A 17,890-nucleotide genomic window follows, 5' to 3' on the forward strand; every position below is an offset into this window, starting at 1 on the left:
CTACTTTCGAGATGAGCTGGGGATGATGAGATGAAGATCCAACATCCTGACCTCACTAACGCTCTGGTCACATCCCTAACCTGAGTGCTGGTTCTGTTGACGAATCCAGCAGGACAAGACCAAAGGAGCCGTAACTGTCCGAGTCCAAGGCTCTTCTCTGCTCTAGACTACATCAACCCCTGGCTTCAGGACCCCACAGGTTCTCCCGCGAAAACTGGCCCCTGGCTATCAGAGAGCCAACAGATAACCTCACACAGCGCCTTCTGCTTAGACCGGTCAACATTCAGCAGCACCCGAAGCCGTATGTGTGGGGGGAAAAATCTAATCAAATATGCGCCCATCAAATATGAACAGAGGTCAGTGTGCAGTCTCAAATATTTGCATGTCCAGCTGGTCAACAGTTCAGCCTGGAAGGAGAGACCTCCAGCAGAACCACCTTCTACACACCCTGGGTAACCAGGCTTCACCCAGGCTGCTTCACCTCCCTCAGTCTAGCTGACTGGGGGATTTTAGGGATTCAGGGATTAAGGGTCCGGAAACTGAACTGAGAATAAGGCTAATGTGGCGGTCTATCAATATTTATACACCACGTCCAAATGTTTGTGGACACCCATTCAAAGTAATGCCTTCAGCTTTAGCTTCAAGTTGCACCCATTGCTGACACTGATGTGCAAAGGCACACACACAGCCTGTCTAGTCCCCCTCAAGAAGTACTGCCTGCCAATAGAATAGGACTCTCTGGAGCAGATCAGAAACATCATGAACCAGTTGGCACCATGCTGCCCAACGCCAGGCGTGGGCTAGGAGGTTTTAAAAGCCCACCCCACCCAGCAGCACTGAGCTGTGGAGCAGTGGAAGAACTAAGAACTGTGTTCTCTGGAACGATGGATGATGTTGGATGATGATGGATGATGTTGGGCGATGGTGGTGATCATCCTCCTGGCAGCCTGACCTCACTAACGCTCTTGTCGATTGCAATCCAATCCTCACAGCAGTGTTCCAGCTCCAGAATCTAGTAGAAAGCCTCCCTCCCTGGACAGTAGAGACAGTTACTCCAAACGAACATGAGCAGGATCAGCTCTTTTTAATGCTCTTGATTTCAGAAGACGCAATGAATGAGCAGGTGTCCCAATACTTTTGTCCATTCGCATCAACGCATCAACAACTCTGCCTCCGCACACACACAGACACACACACCAGACGGAAAGTTTGTAGCCTCGGCCTAGCTCTCCCTGGGAGGGTAGGCTGGTCCTCCTTTAGCCGTCCCATCACTGACGGGTGACTGTTAGCTGGAGCTGGGCAATATGACGATATTTTACCGTATGGTGATAAATTCTGCTGAGCGCTGCTAATGCCTGAGAAACAGTAATGAATACTGATCGGTCTCGACCAACTCATCCCGGATTCCTTTACTATGGTTAATATGAGTGTAAACAGCAGTGTAACGCTCCAGCTCTGCTCCTCCTGATCACTTCTCTCTTCAAGAAAATAAAAATCACAGATCAGCCCTCAACTGTCGCACTGCTGACTCAACGGTTTACACCATTTTCTATGAAAGATAAATATGAGGCCGAGCTCCCCTCTACCCCCATCTCGCAAGCATGTACATTTTACAGAAAGTGTGCGCGCAGACACACACACACACACACACACACACACACACACACACACACACACACAATACAGCTGTTGTGTGTCTAATCCGTAGAGGCCTGGGTTGTGGGAACGGGCTGAGTGTTCGGTGGACAGGCACAATGGCATCAGTCACTGTGCAGAGTGTGTACGCTCAGGGTGACAGCGCACGGCTGGCAAGTGTGTGTGTGTGTGTGTGTAAGAGGGAGTGCACGTTCTGGAGGAGTGGCTGTAGTGAGTCGTGGCAGTCAACCACCTTTACACACAATCCACCACTGCGGGCGGGAGAGTGGTGGGGTTGGGGGGGTATTCACTACCACTGTCTGTACTGCTGTCGGTAATGATGCTCTTAGTCACTGTTACAGCTGCTGTGCTTTAATAGCACTGTTCTCCTCATCACTGTCTGCAGTCAGTTCTCCATCAGAGAGAGAGAGAAAAGACACAAAAAAGAAAGCATGAATAAATAAGGAAATAAAGAGGAAGAAAAAAAAGAAATGTAAGAATGTAAGAAAAAAGAAAAACGGAAAGAAAAAGAAAATTAAGAAAGAAGAGGGAAAAAAACAGGAAAAAAATAAAAGAAAAAAAAAAAGTAAGAAAATAACGTAAAAGGGGGAAAAAAAACAGGGATAAAATAGAAAAAAGGTAACAGAAAAGGTAAAAAAAATGAAAGTGAAAAGGAGACAAAAATGAAAAAAGATAAAGACAAAAAAAAGTGGAAAAACAGAAGAGAAATAAAATGGGGGAAAAAAGAAAGAAAAAAATGTAAAGAAAAAAAAGATAATAAAAAATAATAAAAAAATACAATTAAGAAAGAAATAAAGGTAAAAACGTAAAAAGAAATTGAAATAAATAAGGAAAAAAAGAGGGGAAAGGGCAAAAAAAGCGGAGTGAAAAAAGAAAGTGGAAAACAGGAAAGAAAAAGAAAGAAAGAAATGTTAAAAGGGAAAAACACAGGAACACAAACAGAAAAATAAAATAAAAGGAAAATGGAAAAAACAGGAAGAATCAAAAGAAAAAACAAAAACAAATAAAATACAAAGAAAGAAAGAGAAAAAAAAAGAGAAAAACAGAAAAAGGGAAAAGCAAAGTAAGAAAACAATCAGAAGAAGAAGTAGAGGAGGAAGAAGAAGAGGAAGAAGACGAAGAGGAAGGACGGAGGGAAAATAGAGGAAAATCACACAAAGTAATAAAGTAATGCTGGAGCGTGAGGAGCACCAGCACTGATCTAGGATTAGTTGGGCGATCATTAGAATCACCATAAGGGTCTCTTCACCATTTGGGAATCTGACCCTGGATCAGGGCTCGTACTGTAAGCTGCTGTACCAGAACACCAGTCTGGGATTACGGGCAGTGAAGCCAGAGGGACTGGTCTAGAGGGACTGAAGGTGGCCAGTTTCTGGCGCGTTGGAGAGCGCGGAGGAAAAGCAGCCTGGGCCCAGAGCACGCCGCCGAGCGTGTCCGTATGAATGAGATCCATTCTGGGTCTGGACTTCTCCTCGCCGGGGTGAATGGGGCTCTCTGTTGCAAACAGGACTGCCGTACTGCCACCAGGAGAGTCAGAGAGGGGGGTGGGCACAATAAACAACTGCTGAGGGAAACCCCAGTTTAGGCAGGGAGATATGAAGACTTGTAGGTTTAAACATCTAAACTGGACAGAAACACCAAGCAGAAGATCACGCAGGTCTTACAGGAGTAGCCTGAGACGAGAATATGGAGGCACTGATGATCAGAAAACCCACTGACTCAAAACGCTTCTCAATGGAGTCAGTGGGCAGATGCCTCCCCATTGGTTTCCATTATAAGAGTGATCTGAGTCAGTGGGAGTTTTGCTCGTTTCTAAGCAGAGGGAAACTACTACTCAGGCTCCGCCCACAAACACTCGAACAGTTGTCTACACAAACAAACATCAAAAATAAATAAATAAATAAAAAAGGAGGAGGACTTCCCCTATCCCACAATGCCTCCAGTAAGACGTAGGATGACGGCTCGGACAGTGATGCATCGGACAGCTGAGTGATTTGGGACGAGAGAGGCCAGTCATGTTCTCCGAGACTCCCAGACAAGGGTGGTTGTGGCATCACTGGGCATCGCACCAGCGACCTCTTAATGATAGAGCCAATGATTCAAAGGACAAAAGTATTGGGACACCTGCTCACTCCCTCACTGCCCAGAGAAGACGACTGCTTTCTACTATATTTTAGCGAAGGAGCATCGCTGTGAGGGTCTGACTGCATTCAGCAACACCACCCCACCCCACCTCACCCCACCTCATCATCCCCAACTCCTCAACCCCTCCCAAACGTATCGGATGGAGCTTCACCATCCATCATCTCAGAGAACACAGCATTTCATACAAATCGTAGATGACAAAGAGCTCCAATACTTCTGAAAAACTGTACACATGCATTTCTGGACAAGCTGAGAGATACAGTACGGGTCACTGGAAGGTAAAGAAAAGGGCTTGACTGACCACCCAAGGCTCAGGCTTGTACGGCCTCCCTTCCCTTCATTCCCCTAGTTTCTGCCTTTAGGCTTTCTGTCCCAGTTCCTAGAGCACAGCACACCTCCCTAAATCCTCCCCTGCCTCTTGAAGGGAAAAAAAAAGGCCCCCACCGCCTCTACAGAGAGAGGCCCCACTCACCCCCCTCACCACACACATGGTCAGATGTTTGCCACTGCCTCTGAAACATTCCCCACTCCAACAGCCTACTCCAGAGGGCCCGAAGAATTCGGCTTAACAGCCTTGAGACGGCACACCTGACAGACTGACCAACAAACGCCGCCGCAAGGCCGTGAAGCCGGGCTTTCAGCCGAGCTCCTGAACGGAAAGCAAATGAACAAACATGTAAACGCGCTCTGGATGGTGTCATGTAGCTGTTTTGGACATCAGGCGGAGAACGGGTGGGGGGGGGTGGTGAATGTCCCCTTGCTTTTCTTTACGGCTAAAGGAGGAGGAGCCGACACCACCCCGGAGACGGCAGACCTAACTGCACTCTCCACAGAAACCGTCCACAGTCTGCTGCTGCTGCTGCTTATGGAGATCTGGGGGGGTTGGGGTGTTTGTGGGGGGTTTAGAGGACCTTAAATGGTCCCAAAAATTAAATGTAGGATTAGTTTTACACTGGAAACCTGAAATCTCCAGCCGTGAGGATCACTGGTTCGCATCCGGGGTCGTCCCAGGTCCCTGCCATCAGCATCCAGAACCTGAGGGAACACAACCATGGCCTTGCTCTCTCGGGGTAGAGGTCGGTCGGCATGATGGCTGGCAGGGGCGTCTGCTGGCCGATGCATCAGAGCTGGGTACCCGGCGCTGCCGTCGGAGCACGCTGGTTGCCCGGTGGCGTTGTACTGGTGGCTGTTCAAAAAGAGACGGTGGATGGTTGCGCATCTGCCGGAGGAGGCAGGTGTCAGGCCTTAGGCCTTACCCTCCCTGTGTCTGGAGCATGGGATAGGTAGGCGGAGAGCACCAACAAATGGGTTGGGTAATTGGCTATCCAAAATCCAGCTAATCCCCTGATTGGTTAGAGAGGCTTACCAGCACTACCAAATGCTCAACACAGCGATAAGGCACTGCACCCTGCAGCGCCGAACAGGAACCAGCGTAGGAAAAAACGCGGCACACGCCCTATAGCAACCTGGACCGTCTTCACGTAGAAACAAACCCGCGGGGGTGTCCCTCCTTCCTGTGGTGACACCCTTGATGACAGGAAACACCTGGTACACGCACAGTTAAGCGCATCATGTTGAACAAAAGGGGTCCATCCACGCAGCGGCAAATTCACCACGCTCTCAGAGCGGCGCGACAGGGCTTCTCCTACGCTTCTACAGGAGAACAGTGAGTCACATCCAAACCAGGACTGAACGTCTCCATCGTCACGGCTTTCAGCTCTACCTTTCAGTCGCCCACTGAAAGCTGGCTTTCTCTAAATGACAAAAAATAATAACTGCAATTACTTTAAGCGGCGCTGTGATTGCGAGGATTAATTGTGATTAACAGTGATTAACGGTGATTGGTGCGCTTTTTGCTTTGTGGTTCGGTGCATTGCACAGAAAAATGCCGCTGATTAGCCAGGCGGCGTGAACACCCGATATTTTTTTAAGAGCATTTGACGGCCAAAATAAGCCCGGAAGTTCTACAACCTTCTCAATACATGAGGTACATGAGCGACTGGGCAAATCCTGCTGAAATCAATAGAGCTGGATAGCCTTGGCCTACAGGTAAGAGAAGTGAGCTCGGCACTGGAAGGTTGCTGGTTCGATTCCCACGACCGGTATCCGCAGCTAAGGTGCGCTTGAGTAAGGTATCTAAACCGCAACGGCTTCTTAAACAGCTTAAGAGCCCTTCCAGCTTCAAGTACGGCTCGGCTCAACCTGGTTCGCCATCCTTCAAGAACCATGGAAGACGAGCATCCAGGCTTTGTTCTGAGGCCAGTCGCGTTCTCCGAGACTCCCAGACAAGGGTGGCTGTGGCATCAGTGGGCATCACACCAGCGACCACTTGATGATGGAGCCAATGATTTGAAGGACAAAAGTATTGGGACACCTGCTTACTCACTCACTCACTGCCCAGAGAAGAAGATTGCTGTGTGGGTTTGACTGCATTCAGCGACACCATCCCAACTCATCAACCCAACCCAAAAGTATCGGATGGAGCTCCATCCATCATTCTAGAGAACATAGCATTTCTTGGTGGAACGAACTTCCCCAAGGAGTTGCTCGTCTCTTCTGAGAGTACTTAATGTGCAGAGTGTAGTGTGTGGAGGACTGTGTCTCCAGACTGACTTCTGTATTGAGTCTAAGATTAGAGGATCTTCTGGATTCTGGTCTTTATAAACCAGATAAGGGTTGTTTCTGAGAGACAGTGAAGCTCTGCTGTAAGTCGCTCTGGAGATCTGGCGTCTGCTAAATTGCATGCTCAATAGCAAGCCTACATCTTCCCCTTTCAAATCTACTGAGCGTCAGCACCGTCTATTCCACTGAAACTATTCTCTTCATATGAGCTCCTACAATTTGGCGATCACGCTCAAACCTATCAAACACGGGAAAGAAACCCCACACCACAACCACAGCCTTTTCGGTTCAGTTAAACGATTTTACCCTAAAAAAATAAATAAATAAATGATGACAGGAAACGACAGGAAGTGTCACTTGCAGCGCAAACATGAGCAAGGAACTTTAGTACGAGAGCTAGCTCGCTGCTAGGTGTGTCTATGTTAACATTAGGTTACATCTGGCGACAAGCATCCTGTGACCCGACGTACTTGGCTTTGTGCTTCATTGTTCTACGAGCAATTCGGTCACGTTCTGTTCTTTCGGCCAGGAGTGGCAAGATCAGGTCATAATGGGGGAGGCCTAGATTTCAATCACACCAGACACATTTCTTTAGAAAACAGGGTGGAAAGTAGGGCTCGGTTCTGTACTTTCTGTGCTTTCTGTGCATTTTGTGGATATCGTCTTTACTAAGAGTTGCATATTTCATTTCAAAAAGCATCATTACTGAGGGCTCTGGGTGGCTCTGAGGTCCAACATGCTACCAGTAAGGCCTGGGGTTTCGCATGTACGAATCCCGAGCCTTGCCATTTTGCCATCAGCGGGCAGAGTTAGAGAGAGCACAATAGGCCGTAGTCCATGTGGGCAGAGAGCGTTCTCTACCACCACCATCACCACCCTTGAAGCGATGCTGCCGGCACAGGCATCTGTTAGCGAGTTCCTTCAAGCCGGCCCGGCAATGCCGCCTGAGGCGATGGCTGGCTTTGAACGTATCGGAGGAGACGTGTCCTTAAGTCCTTACCGTCCTAGTGTTGGGAGCATTGCTAGAGCTAGTGCTAAGTGGAAGGTGGTATTATCTGGCTCCTGCGATAGCTAGATGACTAGGTCTTAACATCTCCAAGGCATCAGACGGGTCTTCCGAGGTGGGGTGTTCCTGGTATGCAGACAGGGTCATGGGCACCCAAGGCTCAATAGCAAGCCTGAGTTAAAGGCCCTGTAGGAATCACGTATCGCTGGGCGCTTCAGAGGTCTTGTGGAGTCCATGCCTTGACGGGTCCAAGCTGTTGTGATGGCACCAAGGGAACCGACAGAATATTAGGCAGATCAGTGTACATCTGCTTTGCTCCAAGCAGGAGGTCTTAGCTATCTGGATTTGAAGACAATTAATAGCCTACGGTGAACTGAGGATGAGAACCTGCCTCCTGCACCACCACATTGACAATCGAACTGATGGAGGAGAAGGAAGAGGAGGAGTTAGGCTGTGTTTATCGAGCTTGTCCGGAGGTAATGACTGTTGTTGCTTGAGGGTAGGTGGGGAATGTTGAATATTGCTGGCTGACGTAGACATCGACGTCCACCCCACTGTCAACTTCTACGTCAGTCAAAGGTCAGAAAACCCTCGGAGGCGGGGGAGGGACTTCAACCAAAGAAAGCCATGCCCCAAAAGACTGGTTAACAGGACAATTCTATGTTCAAGTGGACTGTAAAAATAAAGTTAGCTACAATAGCCTTCATCCCAAAAATTTTATTAAAAATACTACATTTAACTTATGAATAATAACAATAATAATAATCATAATAATCAGCAGTCAGAAAAATTACGCAAAAGATTCCTCATATCACTTAGCCCACACACAAGCATGGGGTTTCCACTCTCGCAGATTTAACCAGCCATCTGTAGGTCGCTTTTTGTTTAACTGACAAGCGTGACACCACAGGAAATGTGAAAAGGTAAAAGATCAGACCAAAGAATCTACACCCGACAAGCTTAAGGTCAATTAATACGAGACGGGCCAAAAGCTCACATCCATACACACTGGAGATGAGGGAACTCTCCCTTGCTGACGTCTCGAACCTCATAAAACCACAGTGATGCCATTTCCATCCTATATATAGCCTGCGCCATATAGACAAAAGTATTGGGACACCTGCTTATTTTCATTGTTTCTTCTGAAATCAAGGGTATTAAAAAGAGTCTCTCCTGCTTTTGTTGGAGTAACTGTCTCTACTGTCCAGTGAGGAAGGCTTTCTCCTAGATTTTGGAGCTGGAGCATTGCTGTGAGGATTAGACTGCATTCAGCGACAAGAGCGTTAGAAAGGTCAGGATGTTGGATGATGATGATGATGATTATGATGATCACCACCCCACCTCATCTTCCCGAACTCCCCAGCTCATCCCAGAAGTACTGGATGGAGCTCCACCACCCATCCATCATTCCAGAGAACACAGCAGTTCTTCCACTGCTCCACAGCTCAATGCTGGGGGCTTGATACAGAGTCCTCATGAGCCTATTGGCATCACGCCTGAAGATTAGAGATGCACCGATCGATATTGGGATCGGATATCGGTCCCGATATGGAACGATCCATGGAACCGATACTTTTACTTTAATTGGTTGGAGTGAGACTGCACTAAATGTTTAGATGTTTGAAATGTTTCATTACTGCTTGTATTTTTTACCAAGTTACTTATTTATTCTCAGGTTCAGCTGCTAGATTTTATTTTGAATTATGATAAATATTTAAAAATAAGATTGATTACTGTTTGTGTGTTTGACAAAGCGAAGCTACTTATTTTATTTTATTAAGTTTTGGCTGATACATTTGATTTATTTTAATATATTTTAAGATTTAATTAATGAATAGATTTAATTAATTTGACTCCTTTTGAATGCTGTGTCAATTTCCTGCACAATTGTTTATTTTAGTGACAAAGAAATAGCAATTTAGTAGATTTATATGTGTTAATTTGTTATAGTTTGTTTTACATATTTGGTACAATGGTATCGGATCTTTATCGGGTATCGACCGATATGCAAAGTTCATATATCGGTATCGGAACTGAAAAAGCTGAATCGTTGCATTCCTACTAAAGATCATGTTGATCTGCTTCAGAGAGTCCTATTCTATTGGCAGTGCTTCTCTACAGGGACTAGACAAGCTATTTGTGCATTTGCACATCTGTGCAACTCAAAGTAGCTGAACGTCTTAATCAGAAGGGGTGTCCACAAACATTTGGACATGTAGTGTAGTGCATACCTAACTCTGCACGCTCCACTCCTCTCGAGTGAACTACACTCAATGGTTCTTTGACTGATGCTCATAGAAGAACCACACTTTTGGTCATCCAGATGTGAGAGTGTGAAGAACCTCTTCACTTTGATGTGATCTAGAGGTTCTTCGCCGATCTGAACCGATCTCCATGGAAGTAAGAGAGGCTATTTTATGGCATTGCTCAAAGAACCTTTAGAAGAAGCTTAAATTTCAGAGAGTGGAGTAAAAAACACCCACCGTCTGACTCAAACAACAAATAAATAACCACCATTAGTCAGGAAGATTCATCCATTTTCCCCAGGTAAGAGCGTGAAACAGGAGAAATGTCCTGAATGAGGTCATCGGTTTGTACAGCACTGAAACTGGGGGAGTAAGAGACCTTTCTCTCAAGCTCACACATGACTAGCACACTGGTTAATTGATCTTTATAGGGAAAACCCCCACCCTCACCCCCACCTCATGCTTTCGCTTCTATTGAGAAACTTCACGTTATCTCGCGTTATCGCTCAGCTGGGAGGGGTTTTTCCAACGTATGCCTGGGACACTTACGAGGACAGACCCACCTGTCCACCCAGCTGACGGTAATGAGATTTCTCGAGGCCCACGTCTAGGCGAGGCCCTAAAGAGAAGAACTGGACCTACTATTACGGCCCCCTCATGCCACCACAACAGATCTGACCATTGCCATGTAGCCAAGACGTTAGCAGACGTCCTGAAGGTTGTGATTCGGGACCTCCATGGATCGCATCAACAAGCTTCGAGTACCCAAGATCCGGTCGCCAGACCTGCCTGATGTTTGGGGGATGTTCTGACCCAGTCATCGTCTAGAACATCACAGTTTGGTTGGCTGGCCAGTTTGTCCTGCTTTTAACACCTTCATCACCTTCAAGAACTGGCTGTTCACTTGCTGACTAATATGCAGATCCCACCCCCTGACAGATGAAGCCGCTGTACATGTACTGTACTGTTTTTTTTACTTTACCAGTCAGTGGTGCTAATGTTATGGCTAATCATAAACTTTCAATAAATAAAATAAGTACTGATTAAGCTCAAACTACAGGAAGACACACAAACCGACATCAATCCAACATAACCTCACCCCCGAAAAGCCTGGCATCTCCAAAATCTTCTAAGCTTTCAATGGAAACGTTCACAGAGGTCATCTCTAGAGCCTGACACACCTTCACGTTTACTGCGAAACGCTGGACGTACTGAGACGTTACACTGCAATTACAGAGGGGTTTTTAGACCATTGTTACTCATGTGTGTCTCTTGTAGGTACTTCAATGTCTTCTTGAGCAATTTCATTACAGGTAACCACGCTTGTACTAGAGAATGGCTTCCTCAGATACTTTCTACCCACATCTGCTGGTAAGACCCACAGTGTTATCCCCATCGCTGTAACCTAAACCAGTCACAGTCACACCTAAAGAAGCATAGAAACTTGGAAATTTAAGCTTCATCATTTTGGAAAACATTTAGTAGCTGGTCAAGATGCTTGAGATATATATCAGTATATAACTGAGAAAAAATGGAGATATAGTTTTCATTGGACAGCAGTGATATATCTAAACTGCTATTTCCTCATTTTAAAGCTATTTTAGGGGTCAATCCAGGCACATTGTAAGGGATTGAGTATCTATTTTAAGCCTGATGCCATTCCGATCCTTTGTTTTTACCACTGTGTTTTAGCAGAATGCCCTCTGGGGCCCTTTATGCAACATTAACGGACACTATCGCCAGCCAGTGTGGAAATAAATTACCTAGGAATGTGAAAATATGCCAAAATATCTGTGGTTCTGGTGCTTTCACAGTGTTTGAGAAGTTTTCATCCAGACATTTGTCTATTTTCTGCTGCCAAATCAACTTAATTTCATTGTATTTGTTCTTATTGGAGTGGTGAGACTGTAAAAATAAGACATCACAATATTTAAAAGACAATTTCACAAAATATTTATCATGATATTTTGGCATGCAGACAAACTGCACTGATGGCAGCAGATTCTTAAAATACTACAGATTCACATACTTGGTGATTTATATTCAAAACACTTAATCTAATTAAAATAACTATCTAAAAATAACTATATAATCTGCAGTTGGTCATATTGCCCAGCTTGTTAGGTTACTAGTTTATCCTACATACCAACAAGTTAACTAGCTGTATTAAGAGAAATAGCCTCAGACAAACCTACAAATGTGAGATCTCAGCTACTCAAGGACAGACTGAACATCTGAAAGTCCCCAAAACCTCTGTATTGATCCTAGAAAGACCCCCAATGTGCCAACTGAGCCACGGTCCCAACAGAGAGGTGTATACTGGAGATCATGAGTTTAGTTCCTACAGTACTTTAGCTTACATACCAGCCAGTTAGCTAGCTGAAGTAAGAGATATAGCCATGGGCAAACCTAGAAATGTGAGGTCTCAGCTACCCCAGAACAGACAAACACCTGAAAATCACCCAAGTCTTCAGATTTCTCCTAAAAAGACCCCCAATGTGCCAAATGAGCCACGGTCCCATCAGAGAGGTGTATACTGGAGATCATGGGTTTGGTTCCTATAGTAGTTTAGCCTACATACCAACAAGTTAGCTAGCTGAAGTAAGAGAAATAGCCTCAGTCATGCCTACAAATGTGAGATCTCAGCTACTCAAAGACAGACTGAACATCTGAAAGTCCCCAAAAATCTATGTATTTATTCTAGAAAGACCCCCCAATGTGCCAAATGAGCCACGGTCCCATCAGAGAGGCATCTACAGTAGTTTAGCCTACATACCAACAAGTTAACTAGCTGAAGCCTAAACACCTAAAAATGTGAGGTCTCAGCTACCCAAGAATACACTGAAAGTCCCCAAGATGTGCCAACTGAGCCATGGTACCATAAGAGAGGGGTCTACTGGAGGTCATCGGTTTATTTCCCACAGTAGTTTTGCCTGCATACCAACCTGTTAACTAGCTAAAGTAGGCTAGAAATCCCCCAAATCTTTGTATTGCTCTTAAAAAGACCCCCAATGTGCCAAATGAGCCACGGTCCCATCAGAGAGGTGTATACTGGAGACCATGGGTTCGGTTCCTATAGTAGTTTAGCCTACATACCAACAAGTTAACTAGCTGAAGTAATAGAAATAGCCTCAGTCATGCCTACAAATGTGAGATCTCAGCTACTCAAGAACACACTGAACATCTGAAAGTCCCCAAAGTCTTCGTATTATTCCTAGAAAGACCCCCAATGTGCCAACTGAGCAATGGTACCATAAGAGAGGTGTCTACTGGAGGTCATGGGTTTAGTTCCCACAGTAGTTTTGCCTGCATACCTACCTGTTACCTAGCTAAAGTATGCTAGAAATCCCCCAAATCTTCGTATTGCTCCTAGAAAGACTCCATATGTGCCAAATGAGCCATAGAAATATATATATTTTAAATAGATAAATCCAAAATTGCTAAATTAACTAGCTGTACTGTCTGGAGAAACCCCAAAACCAAATCAGCATTGGCGGACACTCATGATCAAGGTATGTGAATTGGATTGGGAGCATAAAACTACCACTAGCAGGGACACCCCTACTATTTTTAATTCACGCTCTTCACTTAGGAGCATCTAAAAATAGGCTACACGGCTCAAACTACTCAAACACTCTACAGGAGGAAACACACATCACATCACACAGTAGGAGCAAATGTCTTTCTTGATGCACCATCCTGCATTTCCTGCCGACTTCAGTCCGATACCAACACCAACAGATACTGAAAGGCCATCTCTACATGCACAGAACAACTACACGTGGGCATGAGGTAAGCAAGACCAACGTTTAGAGAATACAGCTTGCCACTCATAATCATGTATAGGTTTAACTAGACATGCGTTTACAGGATACTGCTGCTACAAGCTGAAGGTGGAGATTTAGCCACCAATAAGTTCCCAACCCCTTCTTATTTCCCCCATTGTGATCCCGCTATACATTAACTGAGCCATGGTCCCATCTGAGTGGTCTCTACTGGAGACAATTTTGAAGATTTTAGATTTCCTGAACCATCCTACACAGCAAGAGCTCCAGCTTGTGAGGCCTGCCGTGACCACACATCTCAGAAAAGCAAGTAGGAGAAGTTTCCAGATGTCTAATACTTTATCTAAGGTCTACTCCTACCTTGGAAGGTTTTACTCGAACAGCAGTACTTAATAATGGAGTAGAAAGCCTACAGGAACAAGCCGAAGTACGAGATTCAGTCACCAATAAAACCTAGATATGTGAGATCTCGGTCAATGTTCCCACTGCTACTGAACTGACTGAACATCTGGAAGTTCCCAAACCCTTCATGGTACTTCCAAATAGACCCCTTTGTATGTGTCAACTGAGCCAGAGTCCCATCAGAGAGGTGTCCACTGAAGATGATGGCTAAACTACTGTGGGAACTAAACCCGACATACCAACAAGTTAACTATCTGAAGCCTAAACACCTAAAAATGTGAGGCCTCGGCTACCCAAGAATACACTGAATGTTGCCAAAACTAAGCCATGGTACCGTCAGAGAGGGGACTACTGGAGGTCATGGGTTTAGTTCCCACAGTAGCTTCGCCTACATACCAACCTGTTAACTAGCTAAAGTAAGAGATATAGCCACTGCAAACCTAGAAATGTGAGATCTCAGCTACTCAAGAATACACTGAACATCTGAGAGTCCCCAAAGTCTTCGTATTCCTCCTAGAAAGACCCCCAATGTGCCAACTGAGCAATGGTCCCATTAGAGAGGTGTCTACAATAGTTTAGCTGAAACCTAAACACCTCAAATGTGAGGTCTCTGCTACCCAAGAATACACCGAAGGTCTCTACTGGAGGTCATGGGTTTAGTTCCCACAGTAGTTTAACCACAAACCAACCTGTTAACTAGTTAAAGTAAGAGATGTAGCCACGGCAAACCTAGAAATGTGAGGTCTTAACTACTCAAGAACAGACCGAACATCTGAAAGTCCCCAAAAAGTGCCAACCGAACCAGGGTCCCATCAGAGAGTGGTCTACTGGAGGTCATGGGTTTAATTCCCACAGTACTTTAACCTACATACCAAGCAGTTAACTAGCTGAAGTAAGAGATGTAGCCTCAGTCAAACCTAGTAATGTGAGGTCTCGGCTACTCAAGAACAGACCGAACATCTGAACGCCCCCAAAATGTGCCAACCGAGCCCTGGTACCACCAGCGAAGGGTCTACTGGAGGTCATGGGTTTAACTCCCACAGTACTTTAACCTACATACTAAGCAGTTAACTAGCTAAAGTATGAGATGTAGCCTCAGTCAAACCTAGAAACATGAGGTGTCTCAGCTACCCAAGAATATGCCAAAAGTCCCCAAGATGTGTCAACTGAGCCATCATGCCATCAGAGAGGTATCTACTGGAGGTCATGGGTTTCGTTCCCATAGTAGTTTGAGATAGAAGAGATGTAGCCTCAGTCAAACCTAAAATTGCGAGGTCTCAACTACTCAAGAACAGACCGAACATCTGAACGTCCCCAAAAAGTGCCAACCGAGCCCTGGTCCCATCAGAGAGGGGTCTACTGGAGGTCATGGGTTTAATTCCCACAGTAGTTTAACCTACATACCAACCTGTTAACTAGCTAAAGTAAGAGAAGTAGCCTCAGTCAAACCTAGAAATGTGAGGTCTCGGCTACTCAAGAACAGACCGAACATCTGAACGCCCCCAAAATGTGCCAACCGAGCCCTGGTACCACCAGCGAAGGGTCTACTGGAGGTCATGGGTTTAACTCCCACAGTACTTTAACCTACATACTAAGCAGTTAACTAGCTAAAGTATGAGATGTAGCCTCAGTCAAACCTAGAAACATGAGGTGTCTCAGCTACCCAAGAATATGCCAAAAGTCCCCAAGATGTGCCAACCGAGCCCTGGTACCACCAGAGAGGGGTCTACTGGAGGTCATGGGTTTAATTCCCACAGTACTTTAACCTACATACCAACCTGTTAACTAGCTAAAGTAAGAGATGTAGCCTCAGTCAAACCTAAAATTGCGAGGTCTCAACTACTCAAGAACAGACCGAACATCTGAACGTCCCCAAAAAGTGCCAACCGAGCCCTGGTCCCATCAGAGAGGGGTCTACTGGAGGTCATGGGTTTAATTCCCATAGGGTCACTTGATAGCACGCTCCACACAGCCCACAACAATGACAATACCACACATAAAGATGATGCCATACATTAGCAGCTGGGGAACCAGACACGTCTGAAGGACTTGAAGACCCTCACCCACCTTAAGACCCCCACCTAGAGGAACCTGGACACAGCTCGCGAGACCGGTCATGATCAAACCCAAGTTGGAGGAGAAGTTTTCAGGATGACCCCAGTGCTCACACCAACATACCTGTAGTTCCGATTTCCATTCATGGGGGTCTCTGTCCGGTTCCGTCTGTCCCGGCTCCTAGTTAATGAACTCGGGGGGTGAACACTCCGGACCGGACCGCGGCAGAGCAGGTCGCTGCTCGGGGTGACGAGTCAGGCGAGTGGTCCTCTCTCAGGTCCGGGGGCAAAAGGGGCTATCCTGTCCTCCTCTGGGGGGCTCAGAGGGGCGTTTTATCCTTTTAAAAGAGGGGGACCCGTTTAGTACAGCGCGTTCTCGCGTCCTCGCGACTTCCTAACCGCTTTATTTACGAACGTCGAGCTAACGTTAGCGTGCTAAGAAGTTCACGCGACGTGCGGAGGGAACGGTTAGCTAGTGCGGAGATTAGCTATTATAAATACTCGATGGCGTTTCGTGTCGAGCCCACGTCGTGAACATGGTCGTTATTTTGAGAAAAGTGAAAGTTGTCGGCTCGTCGACGGAGCAGCGCAAAGCTAACGTTAGCTGGTTGCCATGCTAACTAGCTCGCTTCTCCGTCAAGTCCGCCCGACTCCCACCCAAAAGTTGACGGCTTTCTCGCTCGGGCTGCGCCTTTCCTCGCCGACCGTCTTCTCCTCGACCCTGTCAGGGTGTTAACTTGTTAAAACGTCGACTCCCACTTTCGCGTTTAGCCGTTTTCCGTCGCTCCAGCCCGGTTTGTCAGCGCTCCGCCACCGAAGAGCTAAATATGGGGAGCCCGAACCTCCGTGACGACGACATGGGAACCTCTCGAAGACGAGCGCTGATTGGCCGCGGAAAAAAATAAACGCGCTCTCATTGGGCGCCGGCGCAGAAACCTCGCGCTGATTGGCTCGAAGAGGCGAAGAAGGAGGCGGGACTTGTCTGCTTCTCCTCGTTTAGCACGTCAGAGTGTGGCAGCTATACTTTTATATCGTTTATATAAATTTATATACATTTATATAAATTAAAAAAATTAAAAAAAAAATCTATCTAAAAAAAAAGTATGACGAGGCCACATCAAAAACATTTAGGGCTTAGTTAGGTAAACAACATTTTTCAGGGTGGTTTAGTTAGCTGGAGAAACTTAAGAGTCCTCGGTCAGCTACGTCACAGAAACCCAGCTCCCTTATTATTATTATTATTATTATTATTATTAATTTCTGCTTTGATTAATAATCACATGTGGTCTGAATATGATTTAGGTCATAATTATTACAGACAGACACAATCTGATTAAACTAATGAAGCAGAAGGTTGTACTGTTCACGCCACATTGCAGGCTAGAAAAAGTAAGTAAAGTGAACCCTTGAATTGAATAGCCTGCATATTCTGCTTTTATTTAATTACTTTTTTTAATGCAGTGAAATGGCGTGTACACACATCTAGTTCATGTTAAGACCAGTTATAAGGTGGTCTAGTGTGAAATCATCTGTTCTAGAGAACAAAACCAGGCGTCTGAAGACTTTAATGCCTCTGGAAACTACATGTAAGAAGGTTAGCATCTGCGACGTGGTTATAAATACGCCACCTGATGCCTGAGGTTTTAATGTAAGACATTTTTTTTTCAAATAATCCATGGTGGAGGGATACACGAGGGATGCGTGAGTGCTGTACAGCAAAATAATCCCCAAAGAAAACACATTTTCTGAGATTTACCACTATTTGACCATCATCAACAGTAGATAGACAACTGCGAAGACACGTGTAGGTTCACAGGTGGTTTTGGGTCGTAAACCTGCAAGGAAAGGTAAGTGAATCCTTTATTGAGCACACTGAGTAAACATCCACAGTGCAGGCTAGAAAAAGTAAGTGAACCACTGTATTTATACACAACTTGGATGGATAGCTTCAGGGCGTTGTAGTGCAACATAGTC

The 17,890-nt window shown here is 45.7% G+C and overlaps 1 protein-coding gene across 1 annotated transcript in view; it reads right to left on the bottom strand.

Annotated features, from left to right (window-relative positions):
• Nucleotides 1-16,748, bottom strand: part of ago3a (argonaute RISC catalytic component 3a) — a 61,077-nt gene extending 44,329 nt beyond the window's left edge. The window contains exon 1 of the mRNA XM_072659657.1: nt 16,041-16,748. Coding sequence (XP_072515758.1) covers nt 16,041-16,059 — 19 coding nt within the window. The 5' untranslated portion in view covers nt 16,060-16,748. The remainder of the gene's footprint in view (nt 1-16,040) is intronic.
• Nucleotides 16,749-17,890: the final 1,142 nt, after the last annotated feature.

The sequence above is a fragment of the Salminus brasiliensis genome, chromosome 1 (assembly GCF_030463535.1).
Source record: "Salminus brasiliensis chromosome 1, fSalBra1.hap2, whole genome shotgun sequence".
NCBI classification, from domain to species: domain Eukaryota; kingdom Metazoa; phylum Chordata; class Actinopteri; order Characiformes; family Bryconidae; genus Salminus; species Salminus brasiliensis.